General features: G+C 39.0%; 2 protein-coding genes across 12 annotated transcripts in view; one reads left to right on the top strand and one right to left on the bottom strand.

Annotated features, from left to right (window-relative positions):
* FIP1L1 (factor interacting with PAPOLA and CPSF1) overlaps nt 1-18,230 on the top strand; it is a 45,073-nt gene extending 26,843 nt beyond the window's left edge. For 3 of the 10 annotated variants that reach the window (XM_066632776.1, XM_066632771.1, XM_066632768.1), the window contains 6 exons: nt 3,492-3,518; nt 3,914-3,968; nt 5,501-5,556; nt 10,424-10,637; nt 14,996-15,133; nt 16,817-18,228. In XM_066632776.1, the coding sequence (XP_066488873.1) occupies nt 3,492-3,518; nt 3,914-3,968; nt 5,501-5,556; nt 10,424-10,637; nt 14,996-15,133; nt 16,817-16,967 (641 nt within the window). In that variant the 3' untranslated portion in view covers nt 16,968-18,228. Of the gene's footprint in view, nt 1-2,432; nt 2,448-3,491; nt 3,519-3,913; nt 3,969-5,500; nt 5,557-10,423; nt 10,638-14,995; nt 15,134-16,816 lie in introns of all 10 variants that reach the window. The other 7 variants (XM_066632772.1, XM_066632767.1, XM_066632774.1 and 4 more) reach the window with 5 other exon arrangements.
* A 558-nt stretch (nt 18,231-18,788) lies between these two features.
* The window catches only part of LNX1 (ligand of numb-protein X 1), a 77,072-nt gene continuing 74,326 nt past the window's right edge, over nt 18,789-21,534 (bottom strand). For both annotated transcript variants that reach the window (XM_066632765.1, XM_066632766.1), the window contains exons 9-10: nt 19,395-19,553; nt 18,789-18,924 (exon numbers count right to left, since the gene is read on the bottom strand). In XM_066632765.1, coding sequence (XP_066488862.1) covers nt 18,789-18,924; nt 19,395-19,553 — 295 coding nt within the window. The remainder of the gene's footprint in view (nt 18,925-19,394; nt 19,554-21,534) is intronic.

Here is a 21,534-nt window from a genome sequence, read left to right as displayed (position 1 = left end):
GCAGGGGTTCTGTTCCCCTTTTCCCCTCAGATACAGAAACCACGAATACGGAGAACTCAGTATATATTTCAAGACCCCCCCCTTGCACCTATTACCTCCATTTTTTCTTGCTTACCTGAGAAGTGCAATATGCTTCTGTTTGAGTGAGCCTGCGCTCTAGAGGAAGGAAACTTAACCAGAGGTAAAGAGGAAGCAGATAAGTTTTCCTCAGTTAAGCAAGAACTGCATGTCGCTTTCCTCAGTTAAGCAAGAACTGTTAAGAAAAAAAATACATGCTTCCTCTGCTAGTAAAGAAAAACGGAGATTATGGGTGTGGGGATACATGGAGATCCGCAGTTAAGTGCAACTGCGGATTCCAGATACAGGGTCACACCTGTATTAGTATGCAGAAACAAAAAAACCCCTTAATTTTCTTAATGCCCTTTATAAAGAGCTGGTGCAGATGTAATGTTCCTAATCTCAGAGCTTATTTAGAGCTTAGATGAGGTGCATATGTCAGCTCAGGCAGTCTCTCTCCCTATCGGCAAGCATTATATTGGAAAGCAAGGGAATTCATGTTCTGGATAACTATCCAGAAGCGTTCTTGCTTCTGGGTTAACAGGAAGAATTAGGCAATGCCTGCATATTTAAGTAGAAGCTATGTGAGTGTTTCTAGTTCAGGTTCCAATTCAGCCTTTCCTGAGCATACCAGCAAAGTTTTATGCAAAAGCTAAAGGCAGTGGCGGCAGGCCAACACTGACACGTGTTGCTGTCCCCTTCTTCCCCCATAAGTAGCCTTGGGTGCTGCTGCACATGGCAGGGAGGGGTCATCAGAGAGCAGATGACCTTCACAGTCTTCAGTACTAGATTTGCTGTTAAGGCAGAGTTTTAGCCCTGTCTTCTCTTGCTTTTGTATTCTTGAATAAGACCTCCTGCCTCCACAATTTAGAGATTAGCGGAATTATCAATGCTTGCTTTCCCTATGATCCAGATTATTCTCTATGATCTAAGCCAGTGCCATTTTTCAGCACCGTGACCAACCTTGTACTCCTCTGTGCGTTGCGGTGTGATACTCCTTTTGGTGCAGCCATACCTTACAAATAAATAAATAACTGTAGTCCTAAACACACTTACTCAAAGGTATGTTTTGCTGAATTCTTGGGGACTTACTGTGTAATATGTTTAGGGTTGCAGCCTTAGTGTGGTCCAGCAAGTTGTAGATCAAAAATACAATTATATCATCTTGTTGTGCGGGGAACCTTTGACCAGATCATGGTACTTAAGCAGTGTCGTTCAGTACCAATATGTTTAGGTACATAGTCACCCAAGTGAAATCTGAGACAAATGGTCTTCATGAAAATAGTTAGGAATGGAAGAATCCATGATTAACCTAAACTTTAGAATAGTCTTCTAGTCCCACCCGCAAGTAAGTGATGCATAAAGATTTCACAGACACTTCCATATGTTAAAGTTCAAAGTTAAATCAAAGTGCATGTGTTGTAGTTCAGTCAAGCGCACACGCTGAAGAAAGTAGAACAGGGATGGTAATATTCGTACAGGTTTATGACATGAGCTTGTCAAGAAGATTTTTCAGTATATTGTGCAGTTTTAGTGCATTTGAAAATAACCATTAAGAGTAGTGGTTTTGGCTTCTTCAGGCTTGTTTTAATTGTGCTGCTGCCAGCTTTCTATCTTCAAAGCTCTTACCCAAAATAGAATCTATCCATTCCTCCTTGGTTAGAGAGGGAAAAAAGTTTCTTGTTACCCAATATTAACTGGCACTACTGGCCAGAAAATTTAAGCATTCAAATATAAAACATCCTTTAGGAGAAGCTTTGAAAAAGGATCCTGCTTTGTAGTTTTGGTTTCTTGTTTTGGGTTCACTTATCCACTTGTGAAGCTAATACCTTTAGAGGCAAAAAGAACCGTTATTGTTTGAACATGAAATCCTAGAAAGCTGTATAACTGCTACTGGAAAAATTACTAAAACTGGCTGTTATAAAAAGAATGGCTGGATTAAACTTCTCAGGAATGATGAAGTAAAATGTTGCCCATTTTGTTGACTTTCCTAGGTGACCTCAGGAAACCAGCTAAGCACACTAGTGCGCTATTCCTCTTTTCAAGATGCATATGTCCATATACACATCTGCATGTGTGAAATTTGACTTACGTTTTGTTCTGAAGGCGAATGTGACCTAATGATGTCACTCCATTTTCATAACTAGAATAAGAGGCAATAAAGTGATTTAAGGATCAGACTGTTCCTCATAGCTGAAATTCATGTTGTACAAAGACCTGAATTTATATTCCATATGTTTCTGTTACAAATATTAAAGACTTTTATTCCATTAATACTGTTAAATATGTACTTTTCTATCCATGCAGTATAACCCACTTAACATTAACTTGTAATTTTACTTTTTGGATCTGCTGTCTTTTCTGTTAATGTTGAGGATATAAAGGCACAGGTTTGTTTTTACATTGAATTGTGCATGCAGACAACAGAGCAGAATAACTATTTACAAATGTTTTTGAAACTGACAGTTATTTTTTATGTAATTTAATTTAATTTGTAGGTTTACTTTTTTATACTATGTGTGGAAATATCACTTTATTTTCCAGCTGAAAAGTGTGTTAATATTGTGCTCTGAGCATTCCAAATTGATCATGGCTTCATGATTTAAGCAACATGGAATTGTCCAGTAATCTAAAGCAAGGGTGTCCAAACTTTTTGGCAGGAGGGCCACATCATCTCTTTGACACTGTGTTGGGGGCCAGGAAAAAATAATTAATTTGCATTTAATATTTGAATAAATTTACATAAATGAATATATTAGAGTTGGAATGTATATGAATGAATGAAGATCTTGCGATAGCTAAAAGACCTTGTGCAAAGCAAGGCTGACCTTTCCTTTGCTGCCACAGATGTGAAACAGCAAGCAATGGAGGGAACCCTTGGCCCACAGCTTGTGCAAGAGGTCACACAGTTGGCGCTCGCACTGAGAGTAGTTGCATTGGGCCAGCGCAGCCTCTAGCAAGGCTCTGGAGAGCCAGAGAGATTGAGGGCTCCCTGCGGGCCAGGTTGAGGGTCCCCAAGGGCCGCAAATGGTCCCCAGGCTGGGGTTTGGCACTCCTGATCTAGAGTAACAGCAAATTGAAGCCCAGTAAGATTGACTCTATTACTTTAAATAGTGGTCTCACTAGAGAACTGGGCATACATGTTGGCTTATGTGCATGCAATAGCACTTTTCCTCATTTTTTGTGGATGACACATTGCATCCACAAGGCTTTTAATGACACATTGAGTTTGCTTAGGCCTTGCTGTTTGTGCAGCACTCTACACATATATCTCTGTATCAGTGCAAATAGGGTTTAGTGCTAGCTGAAATTTGTTTGTGGCCACTTTTTTTTTTTGGCTAATGGAGTGAGTGCTGTGATGCCTGTTCAGTAATGTGGAATGAGCCAATCAATATAAATATTGAAATGACTGGGTGCATCTTCTTTGTTTTTAGGTATACCAATAACTGTGCCACCGCCAGGTACATTTATTTGTTCTAAAAGTGTGTTTAAAATAATAAGAAGCAATGTGATTTCCTTTGTGGTACAGGGGATCATTCTGCCTTTGAAAAAATGCACTTGGTTCTCTTTGGAGAAATTCGTTAATATTTAGAAATAGTCTTAATTTCTAATCCATATTAGAAGTTATACAAGAATGCCATAAATAAAAACCTTAAGTATAAGATTGCTTGGATGTGCTACCAAAAATGTTTTCAGTTTGGGAGTTTTGGAACATCTTGTCAATTTTTGATCTTGTACAGGAACTTCTGTGTAGATTTACATTAAAATATAAGTCTGATGCAGCCATGCAGTTGGTTTTCTGAATTTAATTTGCAATGATAAACCAGTGTCTTACTTTTCCAATTAAATATTTCAGGTTTTCCTCCCCCACCTGGAGGACCACCACCTTCCCTTATACCAACGATAGAAAGGTAAATGTTATTTTGTAGACGGATCTAATGTCACAAGAACCGTGCTTATTTTTTTTGTCATACTGCTCTTTTTAAAATCTAACTCATCTAGTAGGCTGAATGCATGGTGTACATAGAACATTAAATCTATATATAGTATAATATAGAGTATAAAGAGTATATATAGAGTATATAGAACATTAAATTTTTTATATCTTGTACCTAGGGTATTTTGAAAACCTCAAAAGGAAGTTTTCATCTATTTTCAGTTAGATGATTTTGTTAAAAATCATTTTACTTATAAAGATAAATACCGGGAGGTTTCAATAGGTAGATTTGTATTCTTTTCCAATGGTTTTTTTGATTGGATATTCTAGATTCTGGTCCCAGGACTTTGTGCATTTCTCTTACTGCTTTGAGCACCCTTTTCTCTTGCTGTCCTGGATGTCTAGTCATCCGTAGAGTTTAGTCTCTCTTTCTTGCGATTCTACTCCCAGCTACCACATCTTTAAGAGTCTCTTTTTTGTTTAATATGGTTTGCTTGCCCCCTGACTTGGGGCTGCGTAAGGTTTTCATTATTATAGTTCTAAAATTAACGGATTGAAAAATGTTTTATACAGCTTCAAGAGAAAAAGTCACACGCAAATCAATATGGTAGATAATATAAAGTTAATTAATTCAAAGTATATGGGAAGTGATAAAACTTATCAAAGGTTATAGTTATTGAATTAGGCCATATGCATATATCTTTTCAACACCAATATTTTACCTAGTAGAAAGAAGTCCTTGCAAAATGTGAAGATTTAATGGGACATTTGTAGGGCAGTCCCATTTGAAGTCCACCTGTTTGGATATGCAGATACATGGAAGAAAATTACTGTATAAAAAGGATCTAAGGAAGCCTTCACTCATTTTTTCTTGCCATGTACTTGTTCATGGTTTGCAATTTCTTCACTATATGCAACTAAATGTAGAAAAATATCCTCTACCAATTTGTATTTGGGCAAGAGCTTTTATTTGCCAAGAGTTCCAAATGAGACTGAACTACTTTTTCTTCCTAGTAATGAATAACATAGTTGGTTTAATAGCAATTGCATTCACACCTATCTTTTAAAAAAGTGAATTGTTTAATGCACTGGGGAGAGCAAGAGGTTTTACTGGCAATTGCAATCTTCTGTGGGCCTAACCTCTGAATGCAGTCCATGTAAATAAGCACTCATTTGAAGCCCTATTTGAGAATGTATAAATGCATGCAAGGAGGGTGTAGGTGCCCAAGTTGTTCTCATTCATTGCATTAGAGCTGAAAGCACAGCAGTTAGTTTGTGGGCCAATGACCACCATCACTCTAAATTTTTATGGCAAACATAATTATTTTGATCACCATGGCAGTCAAGATGCTATTCTCCGATTAAATATATCATGTGAATGATTTATCCTTTGCATGATAAATACTTAATCTACTTCAAGTATCAAGCTTGTAGGACTTATAATCATTGAATATTCTGAACAGAGTTAACTAACGTGGAGACCTGCCTGTATTTCTCTTCTGACAGTGGACATTCCTCTGGTTATGATGGTCGCTCAGCTCGTGCATTTCCCTATGGTGGTGGTAAGTGTCTTTAAAGCACTGCTTGACAATATGTGTTATGGTGTATTAATTGTATTACTTTTAAACTAAACTGTTGTTTGCTGTTATGGATATGGAAGCTAAGGGCTTGTGCTAACCTTTAATATGTAATCCTTGATATGTGTACAGGATACATTGGTACAAACAAAGTATTCAGAATAAGCATTTGCCATTCTTTGACTTGCCAGTGTTCTGGTAAGCATTATAAGGATTGCATTTTGAGAACATTTTCTGTTTATACAAGTGGATAGTTTTCACCAGTCCCATGTGCAACCTCTGGAAATCTTCTTTGAAAATCTTCTCAATTGGGGACCCTCAGTGGATTTTGAAAGTTTGGGGCAGGGTATAGAGGGAAGGGGGGAACTGACTTCAAAACTGACTTTCTTCCTTGAAAGCTGTGCTTAAATTACAATCCGTAAAGTATAAATGGCATCTAGTATACAGTTAGCCCTCGGCATCCACAGAAGGTCTATTCCTAGAACCCCCATGGATGCTGAAACCCATGAGTCTGGGTCCTCACCTGACCTCTGGACATGTCCGGAAGTATGTTCTGGTCGCATCTGGAAGTGTTCTGAAGCCTGGAGAAGTCATGCAGAGCTTCCGCAGACTTCAGAAAGCCTCCTGGATATAACCAAAAGATCTTCTGGTCGTGTTCTGGAGATTGAGTGGGGCCTTCTACTGTGGATTCAGAACCCGTGGTGAGTCAAATCTGTGGGTTCAAAAATGTCTGATTAATATATACAAATACAGTTTGTTGTATTGGTTGCCCCTCTCCTGTCTTCTCATTATTTATTACATTGTACAGTTACTGTAAATAAAAACATATATATTACCAAGTATTCTCCAACTTGCCTTTTACTTGTCCTTCAGAAATTGACTGCCAATAACCATTTTTAAATTTGAAGCTTTAGGCTTGAGTTTAGGTTTTCTTAACAGCATTGCTTTGTGACTGATGTACCATAAGTCACAGCAGTGTCCATTCTCTTCCCCTTTCTCATCTCCTGGGAATATAAAAAGTACACTGGGAGTGTGATGACCAAGCAGCAGAACTGAAGCTGCAACAAAATGGGAGGAGTGTGTGGTTGTGAATGAACTAACCAGAACTTTGCTTCAGGTAACAAAAAGCAGATGTTCAAAATGACTATTAATGGGAAACAGATGTCTTGATTAATGTTTGTGTATAAAACTTTTAACTGTCTTTCTGTACTTCTGATTTTGGGAGGTCTCTCATATTTATTCTCTATCAGTAGTTTCCAAATGTCTCCTCGGAAGTTGGGAACTCTGTAAATCTTTGTGGGGGGGGGGGACGGATGGACGGACAAAGGCAGTGATGTAATTGCCTCGCTGCCAGGGACAAAGGGTTTTTTAAAACTTACCATGGGTAGCGCTGGCCTCCTGGGGATGCGGGGAACCTACAGATGCCTCCGCAGGGCTCCCGAAGCCTCAGAACGTCTAAAAATAGCAATCACCACCCCCTCCTGGGACGCCAGCACTGCCCCTGGTAAGTTAAAAAACGAAACACTTTTGTCTGTCCCCCCCAGCAGCAGGATCGTAGCTATTGTATTGCTGCCTTCACTCCTCCCCACCCCTTAAGGGGGTAGACATAGGGCTTCCCTGGTTAGTGGGTCACAACCAGCCAGTTTGGAAACCTCTGCTTAATATAATTAAACAACATATACGTATTATGGTCAATCTTTTTTTATTTTTTATGTATGTAAAAAACAAAATGCAAATCTACCCTTGTGCAACTTAGGGCACAATCCTAACCAACTTTCCAGTCCTGACCTAAGGGCAATGCAGCTTTGAGGAAAGGGAAAAAATATTCTTTTTACCTTGAGGAGGCCTCTGACTGTCCCCCAACTGCAGGATGCAGTACATGTCCCATTGACATAACGATGTCAGAGTTGGAAAGTTGGTTAGGGTTTAGGCCTTAGATGTGTAGCATGACATCCTGGGATCTCTTTAAAAGGAAAGGTCCTTATTCATACCAGCCTGACTCTTCAAGATTGGGAAGCTTAGTAAGACCAGTAGTGCATGCTAGAGGATTCCCTGTAATTTTTCAAAATGGGTCACTTTGCATGGTCACTTTGGGTTGGGCAACCATTCTAGCAGGTCAGGAGAAGTGGGCAAGCTGAGTGCTGAGAAGGACAAGAAGATAACCTTGGATGGCCAACATGCAGCCCGGGTTGGTGGCAGAAGAACCCACTGGTATGGCTATGACTTAACATCAGGGCTGTACTCCTGTCTTCCTCTGTACTGCTGCCAGTTTCCTATCCGGGGCAAAATTGCCCCAAGGGATGGGTGATGATGGGGAGAGATATACTATACATTAGACCAGCATTGATTCATACTAAGGATTGGACGTGACATACTTATCAAAAAGGTTGACTTGTCACTGATCAAAGATAGAAGCAGACAGTTGCCAGTCCCATGAGAGCATATGTACTCTGGTGTCTCAAGTATTTCTCTAACGTTTCCTGCAGAGCTCCTGGAACGATACAAAAAGCCTTTACTTTTTTTTTCCTCTCCTCTGGTTCCTGACTACATATGTGTTTATATATCTAACAGAACTGAATCCAACATAATTAACAGGAATAAGGAGTAAAATTTAATATGATTTACACCTCAGATTTGTATTATATTTTTTTATGACGAAAGGCTCTGTCAAGGAAAGTCCAGCTTGCCCTTCCAGCTTTCTTTTCCTCACAAAATTAAAAATAATAATCAGTTTGGCAGTGTAAAAAATAATCATCACCCTTCTAATTTAGAAATTTAACTTAATGGTTTTCCCTGGCTTTCCTGTAAGCAAACACAGACATTGAGCTCATTTTCAGTCAAGTAACTGCATTATTCTGTGCCAGCAAAATCTCATGGCACCTTAAAGACTTTGTAATTCAATTCATGGTACTATTAAATACTGCTGTGACAAGTCATTTGAAAAAGTAATGTAACAACTTTCTTCTCTCACCCTCCCTTTTGAAAACAACACTAGGAAAGGTTTATCTATTCTTTTTTTTCTGAAGCCACTGGCAAATTGCTCTTAAATATTTGTCAAAGTGTGCTATAAATGAAACCCTTGAACACAACTCCCTTCAGAATCATCCCAAGTTGACTTTTAAATGTTGTTTTTATGGAGCTCTTGACATTTTTTCTCAGCTATTAACCCCCACAGTGTTTCTGAGAATCATCAGCACTTAAAAGATTTATGCGTTAGCATCACTGCCACCATTCAAGAACAGCAATGTTTAGTAATGTACTAGTAAGTGAGGCTGCACTCCCAACTCAGTGGTGTGAGAAGCTGTTATGAATTCCTGGTTTATGAATTCTTGGTTTTAGGAATTCCTGTTCCCAAGAACAGAGACAAGCATATACAGTGTTCTCTGCTTAATAATTGTCCTGCTACCCACCCCTCATGCTGTTGGTGATGAGGTGGCTAATGAGAATATTGCCGGGGCTGTACCAGAACTGAAGTGGAATTGGCCATGGGGAATGTGTTGATCCACTTAGTGCTTTTTTTTTTTTTTTAAATAGAGGTGGGGTAGCTGAAGCAAAACTAAAAGCAAACCCCCAGTGCCTGTTCTATGCATGATTTCCTGATGTCTGTGACTCATGTTGTTCAAAAATAAGTTCCTTGCTTCACTTGTAAGACTTGAGTGATCTGTTTTCAAACAGACATGAAGACAGTGTGTTTGAACACATCCAGTCAAGAATCATGGTTCCTAGTAATGGTTCCTAGTAATGGTTCCTAGTAATGCTACTTCTGAGCAACATGTTACTTTTATTAACTTTTATTAACTTACCAGTAATGTGTTGCACTACAGAGTGAAGGCCAAAATTCTGATAGGTCTTTATATGTGTACATGCACAAAAAGTGTTTCTATGTGTGCACAGAGTGTTTTTTTTTCTCTGTCAATAACAGTCCCTCATACTTGAGGGAAGCACCTTTGCTTCTGGAACAAGCAGACCTTATACTTCTCCCACGGACAAGCAAACAGGGGAGTTGAAAAGCCTCTTTATGCCACACTTTGATACCCACCATTGCCAGCAAGTTGTTTTGCTACAAGAAGACGTGGTGAAGTGATAAAGGGCTCTTTTTTTGCCCCTTTTTAAGATAAATTATCCAAGTAACACACTACTTATCAAAAGTCTTAATCTGACAAGACAAGCTGCTTCTTTTCATAATATTGTCCATGTACCTGTAACTTCTTTTTACCTAAGAAGTTTACCTAAGTTTAGGTAACTACCTTTTTACCTAAGAAGTTTACCTCTGTGGGTGTTTGCATTAATTACACAATAGTTTAAAAGACTCCATCTCACAGGTTTCACATGTCATTTCAGTTTAAAATAAAAGTACCAGGCTTTCCGTTTCTATACCAATTAGAATTTCAGTTTCAGAGCCACTGTGTTTAAAGTAACAAGTAGTAAGTAGTAGATGAGGGAGTGATTACAGTCACAGAATAATTCAAAATACATGTTTTAAACCTGATACTAGAAAATCACCAAAGGGAATAATTATTAACTTGATATCGCTTTGGTGTTCACTACTATAGATAGCATTTACTTTTAGAGAAAATATGCAAGTTTGTGATTTATGGAATGCTGTTTAAACCAGTGGACTGATTTGAAACTGACCCAAGTTTCAGTTGAACATATGGTACAATAACATGCAAATGAAGTGCCAAGGGCCACAACTTTCATTCTAGGCTTGAGCCAAGGTAAAATAGGATGTTATAGATTCCAGGAGTGATTCATGTTACATATTTCCTATGTTTCCAGGTTTGTTTGTTTTTCTCTCTCTCCTTTTTTTTTCTTCTTTTTTTCTTTCTAATCCTGGCATTTTTTTCTTTAGTCACCTTTCCGCACCTTACAGGTTCTGCTCCATCGTGGTCTAGTCTTATGGACACAAGCAAACAGTGGGAATATTATTCAAGAAGAGAAAAAGAGAGAGATCGGGAGAGAGATCGAGACAGAGAAAGGGATCGCGATCGTGACAGGGAGCGAGAGCGTACCCGAGACAGAGAGCGAGAGCGTGATCACAGCCCAACTCCTAGTGTATTTAACAGGTGAGCTCAAGGGTTAAGTCTAACATTGCATTTGGAGAGTGCAGTGTCTGTGCTGGAGACATACTTAAACATAGCATGCAGCTGTATATTCTTAGGGGATGAGGGGTGGGGCTCCCTTTTTGCCTCTTGTTTTTTTGTTGTTGGAAACCATAGCCAGCTATTTCAAATGTGAACCAGAAGTACAAAAATAAATGGTATGTACAAAATGCAAACCAGGCGATTTGTACTAAGATGATGGTTTTCATTGTTAGTTCAAGGGAGGCAGTCTGCTCTTCAAACTGATTATTTTTCAAAACAGATCTAGAAGTGCTTGATGTATTTGAGTCCCTTAATCCTCATTTTCTAGCTGATGTTTCCTAAGGAGCTAAATGCAGTTCCTTTTGCATTATTTTGTTTGTAGAAGAATGCTGAGTAGCTAAGGAGAAATAAAGATCTGTCCTTTTATAAAAGTAAAAATAAAATCCAGAATTCATATTAATAATGATTTCATATAATTTTGTATTGGGCCTTCAGACTCTAGAAATTACAGCTTTCTAGAAGTGCCTGACAAAGGCACTCTCATAATTGTTTACCTTTGAACAGAACTAAAACATAGCAAAGCTTTAGCTTTCGTTGCTTATGCATCGCCCTGTAGCAAGGAAGTCTCTTTTGGACTGAGCGTCTGATGATTGATTTACTGGGCATGATCTGGAGAGTTGCATTTCTCTGTTGGTGCATAAAGAAGGGCAAGTATAAAAATGAAAAACAATTTTCTAATGGTTGTTGCCTAATTTGCAACAGCCTATTGAGCCACTTTTTAAAACTCAGTAGTTTCAAAAGCAGTGTGCTGTGTAGTATAGGAAGCTCTGAGTTTAGGAAGCATGTGCACACACATAGAGATAGTGATGATTGCTGCTGCATAAACTTATGGTCTTTCACCAGATCAGATCTCTGCAGAATCTTCTGAGAACATTCAAACATGTAATTACTGTTCTTTTGCAGACACAAGGACTAAGATCTCTGCAAATGGAAAATGTTCACTAGCAGCTACATACTCCTGGTTTTGCCCTGTTAAGCAGTACCCTTTGGCTACTTCACTGTGCTCAGTGGTACCTGTTTTGCATATGCATCAATTAAGACCTCATTTTCTTTGTTCAGTGGTCATGGCACATTTTTTCTAACTTGTAACTCTCTTGATGCTTCTTCTGGTCATTTGGTCTAGTCTTGGGGTACAAGATGTTACCTGTAAAAGCTGTTCAGTTGAGTTTAAAATGTAGAATTGTAATTTTCCCAAGTAATTCAGCAAGAATGTAACAGACCTTGGTTAACACAGTTGGCGAAATTAAAAAATTGTCTCAGGCATAACAGAAATACAAGAGTTGAATGTAAGAGGTATAAAATGGTGAAGTTCTTACTTTTGTTCATATCAGGGGTTTTGATGGCAATGTATTGCATTTTGTGCATATTTTGTGTTACAAATTACAGGGTCAGTGTGTTAGATGTTAAGATCAATTTAACATCTGTTTCTTAGGCAGCTTGATTGAAGGCCTGAAAAAGGCTGGTCATTCAAGGGTGCTTGAAATGAACCTTAATGCTTTCCAGGCCTAGACAAGTCTGTGTTGCTGCCAGACTTATCAGTAAGGGAGGGGGATGAGGAGTGGGGTTTTTTATTTATTAATGTGACTGAATTATTCAACATCTGCAGTAAAGCTGCTGCCACATGGCTATGTGAGAAACCAGGAGGCCCTTAGCCTAGAAAAAGCGTGATTAGGGGAGTGATGGAGAAAGTGGGAGGCTTGAGAACTGCAGATCATTCAGATACGACACTGTTGAACAAATACTGCATCACTGTCTGTTTTATTTCTAACAATTGACTAGTGGCTTATGAAACTGTTCACTACAGGAATTTTTTTTTAAAACCACTTTACAGGTAGGCCTCTTTATGTATATTAGTGGGTACCATCCCAATGGTGTATCAAGATTGTGTTTCCTCCTCTCCTTTGGTCTGTAATGAGGCTCAAAATTTTTGAACCCGAGGCTTATTATTATTTATTATTATTATTAACAGTATTTAATGAATTTATTATTAACAGTATTTAATGAAAGACTAAAGAATGAAATGTAGCACTTGTTCTTCAGGCCTTGTCTAGAACTAGGAACAATGTGCTGCATTAAAGAGGCTTGGGAGACTTTGCCTTCTTGATGCCTTTTAAGGAACTAATGCAGCTTGTAAACTGAAGGGGTGTGCAGGAGTCCCAAGCTGGTTTTCAGCTCATCATCAAAATAAGTGCCAAGGAGATTAGATCCTCCCTTCCTTTCTTTCTTATACAATTTTTTCTAGGTAACAGTGTGTCACTTGTGCAGTACATTCAGACTGTTAAGTTCTTCATATAAGGAATTACTTAGAACTTAACAGATTTTTTGCTAGGGCTATATACTCTTTGAAAATGGCTTCCTTCAGAAAAATTAGGGATTCAGATCTTACTATCATAATTAGATTTAAAAGTCAAGAGGTACACAAAGAGAAACCCATAATAGTGTCCCTGTGAAGTCACTTTTGCCATGCAAAATACTCAAGAGGGACATTATGGTATGTATTTTGGGGCCTTGGTAGCATGCTTCTCAGGTGTCTCTTTGAAAATCTTTAAATCTTGATGTCTAGTTTATTTGTGCACAGAGAGCATTATTTATCATTTGTGCACAGAGAGCATTATTTAGTCTATAGTTTGGCTCCAGTGGTCATAAAAGCAGGGATCCCAAACTGATGCTAATTCTGGGAGCTGAGGTAGGCTTTGCTCTTTAACAGCAGCTTCTCATGCTGTATAACAACCTACTTTTGAAACTCAGGGGAGCTTCAAAACAAAGTTGATGTGACACAAATTCTGTTTGTGTTCCCCTTCTGCAAAAGTAACCTCACCCAGTGCAACACGTCCACAAGCCGTTTTTGGCAGCCCATGAAAGCCCAGCCACAGGCCCCCCCCCCCACCTTCTCCAGTTTCAGCGACTTTTCCATCTCACTGCCACACTGTTCCAGCTTCTCTTTTGAAGGAGGAGAAGCTGGGACAGCACAAATGGAAGAATGAAAAGCCCCTTCACAACTGTCTCTGGCGTGAGTATCCTGAGCCTGCTGAATGACTCTAGTGGCTAAGAACAGGGAAGTAATTGACAATGACTTCATCACATCACCGCCAATTACTTCCTGATTGGCACAGCCCCCCAGCTGCCCAAAGTTGAACTACCCTTTCTTAGATGAACCTAAGGCTGCTTTTGGATCCTGGCTGTTAGGGTTAAGAAAGGTTGGCCAGTGACTGTGGGGCAGAAGTGACAATCCACTATACTTCTCATACCAGAGACCAGGAAGACTCAAGGATAATCTGTAGAAGGTTTACGAAAGTCTAATGAAAGAAAAGAAATAACATAACCAAATGAACAAGGAAAAAGAGTAAAGAGAATTGAATTTGGCAGGAAAAGGGTTTTAATACAATCATTCAAACTGCCAGCAGATGGTGGTGAGGTACTGTAGAATCTCATGGCTCAAACCTAGGCTTTGCTGCTAACCAGGAATTTTTGAACAATCTTTTAAAGGAGACAAACCCCAAAACAACATAAAATGCTAACAATTTTCTACCTACATGGTTCTTCATCTGATCTACCAGGTTGATGGAACCACCACCTCTTGACACTTGCACACAGTGAGGACTGGTGGGTTCTCCGACCTGGAGTTGGAGGAAAAGAGTGGACTTCTGACCAGGAAGCCGTGTTTCTTCCTCAACTATGTCTCTTTGATTGGAGGAGTGCCAGCTAGTCATTGGTCACTCTGTCCCATCCCCTTGAGACTGGATGAAGCAGTTTGTTTGGTCCTGGCTGCTTTCTGTAATTTGTCTCTCTTCCCCACTCCTGTCTGGCTGCTGCTGTGATTTGTATGCCAGCTCTGAATGACACAGACTGGTGCTATTGAGTTTACGTTTGCTCCCGCCATAGGGGAAATACACCAAATATACACCAAACTGGAAATATAGAGGAAGAATAGAAACACTTATAAAATACAGTGGTTTTATGACACTGGCCAAAGAAATAAGAGAAATAAACCACTGACCTATGCTTTTGACGCAACTCCTAAATCCGTAATGGTTATGAGAACGTCTGTGTAATCACTCCACAGGTCCTTAGTTTCCCATGAGTATCAGCTTGGTATCATAGCTTTCTCTTATTGGTTGATCTGCATTCTTATGCTAGAGATTCCCATTAAACAAATCTCTTCAGCTTTGCAGTATGTAGAACACACATAAATGTTGTAGTCACCTCTTTGTGTATGTGTATTGGAGGAGCCAAATGTGGTTAGTGATGTTTTAGCATATTTTATTTTATTTTATTATCAGTGATGAAGAACGATATAGGTACAGAGAATATGCAGACAGAGGCTATGAGCGGCATAGAACAAGCAGGGAGAAAGAAGAACGGCACCGAGAAAGGAGACATCGAGAAAAGGAAGAGACAAGACACAAGTCATCTCGAAGGTTGGCATATTAATAAGTGATCTTATGGGGCAGTAGAAAGATAATTGGAATATTACAGAAAAATTTTTGTATTTCAGTTGCTTATGTGTTAAAAAACAAGAATTACACAGTGCTGAAGTCCAGTGTTAGTCCTCGGTTTATATGAGCATTCTGGAGAATTAGAGTTGTCAACCAATTTAAATACAGGCAGGCCTCCATATCCATAGATGTTCTTATGGTATCTGTTGTTTCGCTTATAGCCAGATCTGGGGGGACCCCCTGCAAACCTATTACAACTGCCTTACTATAGTAGCGCTTGCAGCGCGGGTGCTTCTTGCTTAACATTCTTCCTTAAGTGAAGAACCAAACATGCAGGCAAATAGCCTGCATGCTGCAGAAAGACTAATAGGAAGCAAGAACTGTCCTACGTCCTGTTAGTCGACCTCTAGTATGCAGGCTGCATGTTCAGTTCTTCAGTTAAGGAAGAATGTTAAGCAAGAAGCACCAAGGCTGCAAGTGCTACTGCAGTAAACAAAGGTACTTGTAATGGGTGTACAGTCCCTGTACCCACAGTCTCCTTATCTTGGGGGGCGGGGGTGGTTGTGGAACAGAACCCCTGCAGATGGGGGAGGGCCCCCTGTATTTTGGTTCATTTTTTAGATGTTAATTAAATATAAGTGTTGCATGTTGCTATTTGCTCAGTAGAGGGGTAATGCAGGAAGAGCATCATTTCCCTGAAATGTCAGAGAACTTAAAATTTACTGAATAAAACTATCACTTGTGCCAGAAGGAAACACCACTTTTAAAAGTTTTGCATTAATTTAGCAAACTGGCATATAGGATGCTGCTACAGTAATGGTCAGAAAGCAAAATGGATTTAAAAATGAACAAGTTCAGATGCCATCAGTATTATTTTTAGTTGTACCCTGAAATGCAGAGTATCTGCTAGATTTGGATGCAGTGAAAGCAAAAACCCGTCTTCCAATGGCCTTTTCACCAGCTTTGGAGGAATTGACAAGCTATGCTTTGAAGCTTGTACACCTAGGTTGCTTTTAGTTTCGAATCCACTAATATTATTTTATCATTAAAGCTTTAGTTAAAGAACCAGTTCAGTGGATTAAAACTTGCAGCTGTATCACAAGAGTCTTGATTATGTTGCTTGAAGTTACTTTTCATCATTATGAACGGAACTTCAGCTAGTACTCTTAGTGAAGATGTGTAGTAAAATCAGAAACAACCTCCTGTTTGAGTAGTGGGAAAAAATGCAACTTTAAAGCATTAGTATAAAAGCTACCCCTGCAAAACAGTGCCTTCCTGAACAGAAGCTGTAACTGGCAGGCCTCTTATTTCTCATATACAGGGGGGGAAAATAGCCTCGTATTTACGGAGACAAATTTGATTAGGTGTTCGCAAAGATGTTTAGTGCATTCTAGTGCCAGAGAAATTGCCTGCTTGTTTTCTAAAATAAATATTTTGGAATTTAGTAATTTTGGCAAATGGAATTATGGTGAAATATAATACTGACACTCAATTTCTGTTTTTAAAGTGTTCATATCCTCACATGTGCTAAAGAATTAGCTTTATGAATCAGAGGTTTGAGAAATGGCTTCCATTGAGGATGGCACTGAATTTGAGACTCCACTTAAAAACTTCATATCTGATTTTCTTTTTCTTTGTTTTTCCTTCTGGAAAATATTCTCTCAGTAACAGCAGGCGTCGCCATGACAGTGAAGAGGGAGACAGCCACAGGAGGCACAAACACAAAAAATCAAAGAAGAGCAAAGAAGGAAAAGAAACAGGTGGTGGTGAACCTGCCCCAGAACAGGAAAATACTGAAGCTGCCCCTGCAGAATAGGCATGTGTGAATTTTGCCTACTTGCTTATAATAGTGCCAGAAATAGATTGCTTTAAAATCTAATTATTTTTCTGGGTCTTAAAAATTGCTCTTAATCTTGTTCTGTTAGTATAAAGCATAAGTTTAATTTGGATTTTTGAAAATAAAGAGAGTGAATTTTTCATGTTAAAGCACATTGTTGTGTCTGTCTTCGCAACCAGAGAGTTATAGAGATCACAGAAGGTATCCAAGAATATTGTACTTTGTGAGCAAGATCCTGTGCATTGTTACACAAGCATTATCAAACTGCAGTGTGTGAAGCTAATGCAGAGTCTTTGGGGAGGAATTAGCAACTATACTGCAAATCGGAGGAATCCCACACAATTCAGTTCACCCAGAGATCATGGAAGAATGAATCAAAGATCGGTATTCATTTGAAAAATGTGGTAAAAGTACATGCTTTGCATAACTTGTTTTCAGAATACAAATACCTTCCTTTTAACCTGATCCAGTTTCCTAAATGAGTACCTCCTTCCATGGCATACATGTTTTAACCTAAGTGCTGTAGCAGCATCAAGCTGCGATTCCACCTCTGTTCATTTGCAAGTGTAGAGAAGGTGCGTGTAACTGAGCTGCCCAAATCTATTAGCTTTTCTCCTCCACTGTTTGGTTTGCAAATAAACCCGACCAGTTCCTTCTTCCCTCTTCAGACTCTGTAGATCAGTGTTTTCTCACTCATTTAGCACCGGGACCCACTTTTTAGAATGAGAATCTGTTGGAACCCACCAGAAGTGATGTCATGACCAGACGTGACATCACCAAGCAGGAAAATTTTTAACAATCCTAGGTTGCAGTTCTACCAACACTTACCCAGGAGTAAGTCCCATTTACTATCATTGTTAAAAGAATATACATAGTAGCTTGATAAAAGTATAGGTCAGTAACATTTCTCCAAATGCAGTCATATACCATGGCAGCATCAAGTCTAGTATATTAAAAATAAAATATTGAAATGAATAGGGACCCACCTGAAATCAGCTTGCGACCCACCCACCTAATGGGTCCCGACCCACAGTTTGAGAAACACTGCTGTAGATATTTTAGTGCACCTTCTCCTCCTGTCATTATGATCTTGGTTCCAAAAAGTGCTTGTCACAAAAGGCAATGAACAAAACCAAGGCAGAACACTCAAAACTGTTCATTTGAATTAGAAACATTGTGGAGAAATGTATACTTTTGTGCTTTTTTAATGAAAATAACCTGGCTTTACAAATAACAATTACAATTATTTTAACAGTAAAAATGAAATTTCATTCACAGTTCTTACACACTAAGAAACAAAATATTTGAAAAATATCAGCTTCATACTGACCACAAAAGGGAATTTCATATAATCATCAAACTGCTTTCTGTGTCTTGTGTAGATGTTGTCACAATAACAATTGTTTGCAAAAATTTGCAACAGTTATTGAAGAGCTCTTGGGAACACTTGCAAAATCAGGTGTTCAGTTATTTTTCTTATAAACTGTAGGTGGAGCATATAACTACTGTTGCTTTGAGAAGATATAAAAATACAAACATAAGAGAGATCAAGCAGCAAAGATGTGTGCCCTGCCTTATGATCTCAGCAGAATTCCATATTTTAAAAGTGCATGTTGCTCTAACACGTACCATGAATTATATTTTTTTCTTAAGACCATTCTGTTTGTTGTATGCACATTTACATTTCACAACTTTTCTGTTACAAGTATACAGTAGACCAAAAAATGGAGCAAACAGGTGTCCATATTAAGTGGCTCATTTGTGTCAAATGACTTATTGCTCTCCAATTGAAATATATCTTTATAAAAAAGTGCCAGGCCAGGACACAATGGTAAGACTAATTTTCCCCTTCAGTTCTTTTAGCATCCTTGCCAAACAGGCATGCACCATTCCTGAGATATTTCTGCCATTAACAGCAAGGAGGATGTCACCACACCTGGAATGTAAAAATGGTTGTTAGCACAAATTGAGCAATACCTATTACTTTCCACACATTGCTGTGTGTAAATGAATACAGGCATGCCCCAGTATCTGCAGGGGTTCCATTCCAGAACCCCATGTGATTAAGTTAAACCGCCCCTATCTTCCAGAGGTGAAGGGAGCTGGGCTCCCCTCACCTTCAGAGGGTCTTTTGACTGATCACTCTCAGAATGATTGAAAATAACAAAAAAATGCTTCTGGTTTTTGATCGAAAACCAGAAGTGATGTTTTAAATGCCTTGTAAGGCAGTGGAAGGTCAGGGGAAGCCCTCCAGGGGGGTGCAGGGGACCCTGATCTGCAGATACCTGAAACCCCAGATACAGAATCCATGGATAGGGCCCCCCCGTACACATCAAACTGGTATGTGAACTTGTCTTTAACTATCTGGAATTATTGAAGCTGACTAAACTCCTGTGATTTCATTACCTGATTCTTCCATCGTTATATGCTGGTGTACCCCCAACAACAGATTTGATAAAGAATGGTTTGTTTCCACTGTTTTCTTCATAGCCTCCCACAATACTGAAGCCAAGACTTCCGGCTGTATTTCGTCGTAATACAATTTCTTTGCAGCTGTATAAATACCTGGGGAAAAAATCACTCTAATGATCTTTCGTGCAATTAAATCAAATATGCTAAAGAACCACTGATTATATCATTTGCTATGTCATACTTTATAACTGTAGTATATGTTATTGTTAAGAACATATGCCACTTTTCAACATAAGATCACAAAGCGGTTTACAGAGAAAATTAGTTAGATGGTTCTCTGTCACAAAAAGGCTCACAACCTAAAGAGATACATAAAAAACACCAGCAACCAGCCCATAGAAAATACACCTGCTGTCCTTGTACTCTCCCACTGCCAAACAGAATGGGTGCCTTTTCGCCTAGTTAGCAAAGATAACTTAGAATAAATGGTGATATTCAGTAAATAGCTATGAGATCAGCCAAAACAGTGTTCACTGAAGTTGAAGAATATTATATGAATTGATGTCAACCCTGACCTTTTCTGATACATTCAGGCTCTGACACTTCAGGATATAATCTGAGCAGTGAGAGTATGCAGTGAAAAGGAGGAAGGAACTTAAGACTTCAACTGCTTTCAAAGCAGATAACCTACTTGGCTGGATTTTTTTTAGGATACGATTGGGAGGACAAGGGTAGTTCATCTGAATCCTTGGTGTCCAAAAACAAAGTGAAATGTCTTTCATCTTTAATGAAAGTGTGTTCCCAGATGGTATTAAATAATATGTACAGATGCATTTATTGTGGCAGCTTTGGGAAAAATCTGACATCCTAGGTTTTGAATATGTGTTAAAAATCAACAAAGGACTTCATGTATATGGGCTATATTTTAAAATGTATATGAGCTTTAAAAGTCCCTGTAAATTTCTGTATTTGACCATTAAAATTCCATGATTCCAAAACACTAAATTACATGACAAGTACAGTCTAAATAACAGTTCGGATTAGACAGTGGGCCCTCAGTATTCACAGGAGATGCATGATATCCCTGCAGATACCAAATTCTACATATAATGAAGTCCACAGGGCGGAGGGGAGCCAGAAAAACTGGAAGCGTCTTTCAGAAGCCTCTGGGAAGCCTTCTGTGATGCAGGGAGGTTACCCTCCTGTACGGCTCTGTTTCCCCCCCCCCCCCCACATCAGGAATGGCTCGGAAGGGAGGGGCCACTCACCCACCTCCCTGCCAGGCTGAGTGCTCTGCCCCCACTCCAGCTACGCCACCGGGTGGAATAAAAATCCCTAAAAAAAAACAATGAAATGTCACACAGAATGGTTTTCCCTCACTGAAGAATGGTTCTGCACAATTTGGAAGTTTGTGCTACTGCTTATATGTGAAACCACTGCACCAACTGTGCTAGGAGATTGTGGGCTTTTAGCATTAAGAAAAAGTGGGCTGAAATGGGGACGAGAGCAAATGGTTTTGTTTTTTTTAAGGTTTAAAATAATATTTAAAAAAACAAACACCATTCTTAAAGGGATCGGTTTTGCACTGTTACTGTTCAGCAGGACTTTTATAGTTCTGCTAGATAAGTCCCTTGAGAACTACAAATATTCACCTGCTGGCAAGATATAGGGTACAGTGTTTGTGCAACAGTTGACTGACTGCTAATGTGAAATGCAGGTGCCTCTTGGTGTATTGCTTTGCCATCTGTGTGGGGTTTTTACATTCAGAATCCCATTTTTCATAAGATGTAAACTCATAGGATTTAATAGTCTTACCAAGGTCATTACCAAACCATTTAACCGTTATTAATGGCTAGCTGCTAACTCACACATATATCATTAAGAATGCTGTACTTGCACAATTTGTAGTCTTTCTTTGGAAGAATAATTACAGGTTTCTTCTTACTACAATCAGTAAAGCTTTGCTTTTATGTAGTGCGTAGCACATGTTCAAAGCACTAGCCTAATAACATTTAGTAAGGTGAGAGATGAATAAAAGGCTTTTAGATTCACAGCTCATGCTCTTAGCCACTACACCATACCAGTGATTGACTTGAGCTATAAGCGTTTATAACCTTCCAAACCATGCAACGAG

The sequence above is a fragment of the Tiliqua scincoides genome, chromosome 6 (assembly GCF_035046505.1).
Source record: "Tiliqua scincoides isolate rTilSci1 chromosome 6, rTilSci1.hap2, whole genome shotgun sequence".
NCBI lineage: Eukaryota > Metazoa > Chordata > Lepidosauria > Squamata > Scincidae > Tiliqua > Tiliqua scincoides.
The sequence above is the reverse complement of the archived record's forward strand: the minus strand, read 5'-3'. Positions and strand labels throughout refer to the sequence as shown.